This window comes from Onychostruthus taczanowskii, unplaced genomic scaffold, assembly GCF_017590055.1.
Source record: "Onychostruthus taczanowskii isolate IOZ18803 unplaced genomic scaffold, ASM1759005v1 scaffold1060, whole genome shotgun sequence".
Classification (NCBI taxonomy): Eukaryota; Metazoa; Chordata; class Aves; order Passeriformes; family Passeridae; genus Onychostruthus; species Onychostruthus taczanowskii.
Genome location: NW_024497187.1, coordinates 1 through 2,727, shown reverse-complemented (window position 1 = coordinate 2,727; position 2,727 = coordinate 1). Strand labels below are relative to the sequence as shown.

The 2,727-nt window shown below is 66.4% G+C and overlaps 1 protein-coding gene across 1 annotated transcript; it reads left to right on the top strand.

Annotated features, from left to right (window-relative positions):
• Positions 1-275: 275 nt before the first annotated feature.
• LOC121342764 (elongation factor 1-gamma-like) lies at positions 276-2,723 on the top strand (the record flags this gene model as incomplete). Its single annotated transcript, XM_041417417.1, has 2 exons — positions 276-510; positions 2,576-2,723. Coding segments are annotated over 2 exons (383 nt in total), but the record flags the coding sequence as incomplete, so codon positions are not given.
• Between the last annotated feature and the right edge of the window lie 4 nt (positions 2,724-2,727).

Below are 2,727 nucleotides of genomic sequence, written 5' to 3'. Positions count from 1 at the left end.
TTAGGGTAAATTAAAAAGGATTTTTTGAGTTAAAAAAGGGGAAATTTAGGCTAAATTCCAAAGGATTTTTTTGAGGTAGAAAATACTAATTTTAGAGTAAATTAAACCAGCATTTTTGAGCTAAAACCCCTGAATTTCACACAAATCCCAAACCCTTTTCTAACTTAAAAACCCCATTTCCCCTTAATTCAAAACCCGCTCCAAAAATCCCCATTTTCCCCTTGAAAAAACCCCCAAAATTAACCAAAATTTTATTTTTTTTGGGGTGAAAAAAGCCAAGAAGTTTGCGGAGAGCCAGGCCCGGAAGGAGAAGGAGAAGGAGCCCCCCCGGAGGGAGAAGGAGCCCCCCAGGAAGGAGAAGAGGGAGAGGGAGAGGGAGAGGGAGAGGGAGAAGGAGCCCCCCCGGAGGGAGGAGCGGCGCGCGCCCCCCCAGGAGGAGCTGGACGAGTGCGAGCAGGTGCTGGCGGCCGAGCCCAAGGCCAAGGACCCCTTTGCACACCTGCCCAGGAGGTGAGGCACACCTGGGCACACCTGGGGCACACCTGGGGGGGACCAGGACACACCTGGGGGGGTCTGAGACACACCTGACACACCTGGGGGACTGGGGACACACCTGGGGGTCCTGGCGGCCGAGCCCAAGGCCAAGGACCCCTTTGCACACCTGCGCAGGGGGTGAGGGACACCTGGGCACACCTGGGGCCCACCTGGGGGGGACCAGGACACACCTGGGGGTCCTGGCGGCCGAGCCCAAGGCCAAGGACCCCTTTGCACACCTGCGCAGGGGGTGAGGGACACCTGGGCACACCTGGGGCCCACCTGGGGGGGACCAGGACACACCTGGGGGTCCTGGCGGCCGAGCCCAAGGCCAAGGACCCCTTTGCACACCTGCGCAGGGGGTGAGGGACACCTGGGCACACCTGGGGCCCACCTGGGGGGGACCAGGACACACCTGGGGGTCCTGGCGGCCGAGCCCAAGGCCAAGGACCCCTTTGCACACCTGCGCAGGGGGTGAGGGACACCTGGGCACACCTGGGGCCCACCTGGGGGGGACCAGGACACACCTGGGGGTCCTGGCGGCCGAGCCCAAGGCCAAGGACCCCTTTGCACACCTGCGCAGGGGGTGAGGGACACCTGGGCACACCTGGGGCCCACCTGGGGGGGACCAGGACACACCTGGGGGTCCTGGCGGCCGAGCCCAAGGCCAAGGACCCCTTTGCACACCTGCGCAGGGGGTGAGGGACACCTGGGCACACCTGGGGCCCACCTGGGGGGGACCAGGACACACCTGGGGGTCCTGGCGGCCGAGCCCAAGGCCAAGGACCCCTTTGCACACCTGCGCAGGGGGTGAGGGACACCTGGGCACACCTGGGGCCCACCTGGGGGGGACCAGGACACACCTGGGGGTCCTGGCGGCCGAGCCCAAGGCCAAGGACCCCTTTGCACACCTGCGCAGGGGGTGAGGGACACCTGGGCACACCTGGGGCCCACCTGGGGGGGACCAGGACACACCTGGGGGTCCTGGCGGCCGAGCCCAAGGCCAAGGACCCCTTTGCACACCTGCGCAGGGGGTGAGGGACACCTGGGCACACCTGGGGCCCACCTGGGGGGGACCAGGACACACCTGGGGGTCCTGGCGGCCGAGCCCAAGGCCAAGGACCCCTTTGCACACCTGCGCAGGGGGTGAGGGACACCTGGGCACACCTGGGGCCCACCTGGGGGGGACCAGGACACACCTGGGGGTCCTGGCGGCCGAGCCCAAGGCCAAGGACCCCTTTGCACACCTGCGCAGGGGGTGAGGGACACCTGGGCACACCTGGGGCCCACCTGGGGGGGACCAGGACACACCTGGGGGTCCTGGCGGCCGAGCCCAAGGCCAAGGACCCCTTTGCACACCTGCGCAGGGGGTGAGGGACACCTGGGCACACCTGGGGCCCACCTGGGGGGGACCAGGACACACCTGGGGGTCCTGGCGGCCGAGCCCAAGGCCAAGGACCCCTTTGCACACCTGCGCAGGGGGTGAGGGACACCTGGGCACACCTGGGGCCCACCTGGGGGGGACCAGGACACACCTGGGGGTCCTGGCGGCCGAGCCCAAGGCCAAGGACCCCTTTGCACACCTGCGCAGGGGGTGAGGGACACCTGGGCACACCTGGGGCCCACCTGGGGGGGACCAGGACACACCTGGGGGTCCTGGCGGCCGAGCCCAAGGCCAAGGACCCCTTTGCACACCTGCGCAGGGGGTGAGGGACACCTGGGCACACCTGGGGCCCACCTGGGGGGGACCAGGACACACCTGGGGGATTGGGGACACACCTGGGGCACACCTGAGAGGGTCAGGGGACACCTGGGGGTCACTCAGAGTGTCCGTGTGTCCCCACGTCTGTCCCAGTCCGTTTGTCCTGGACGAGTTCAAGCGCAAGTACTCCAACGAGGACACGCTGGGGACACCGCGGGGTTTGGGGTCACTGTGGGGGTTTGGGGTCACTGTGGGGGTCAGGGGTCACTCTGGGGGGTCAGGGGTCACCCTCAGGGGTCAGGGGTCACCCTGGGGTCACTCAGTGTCCGTCTGTCCCAGTCCGTTTGTCCTGGACGAGTTCAAGCGCAAGTACTCCAACGAGGACACGCTGTCGGTGGCGCTGCCGCATTTCTGGGAGCACTTTGACCGCGAGGGCTGGTCCCTGTGGTACTGCCAGTACCGCTACCCCGAGGAGCTGAGCCAGACCTTCA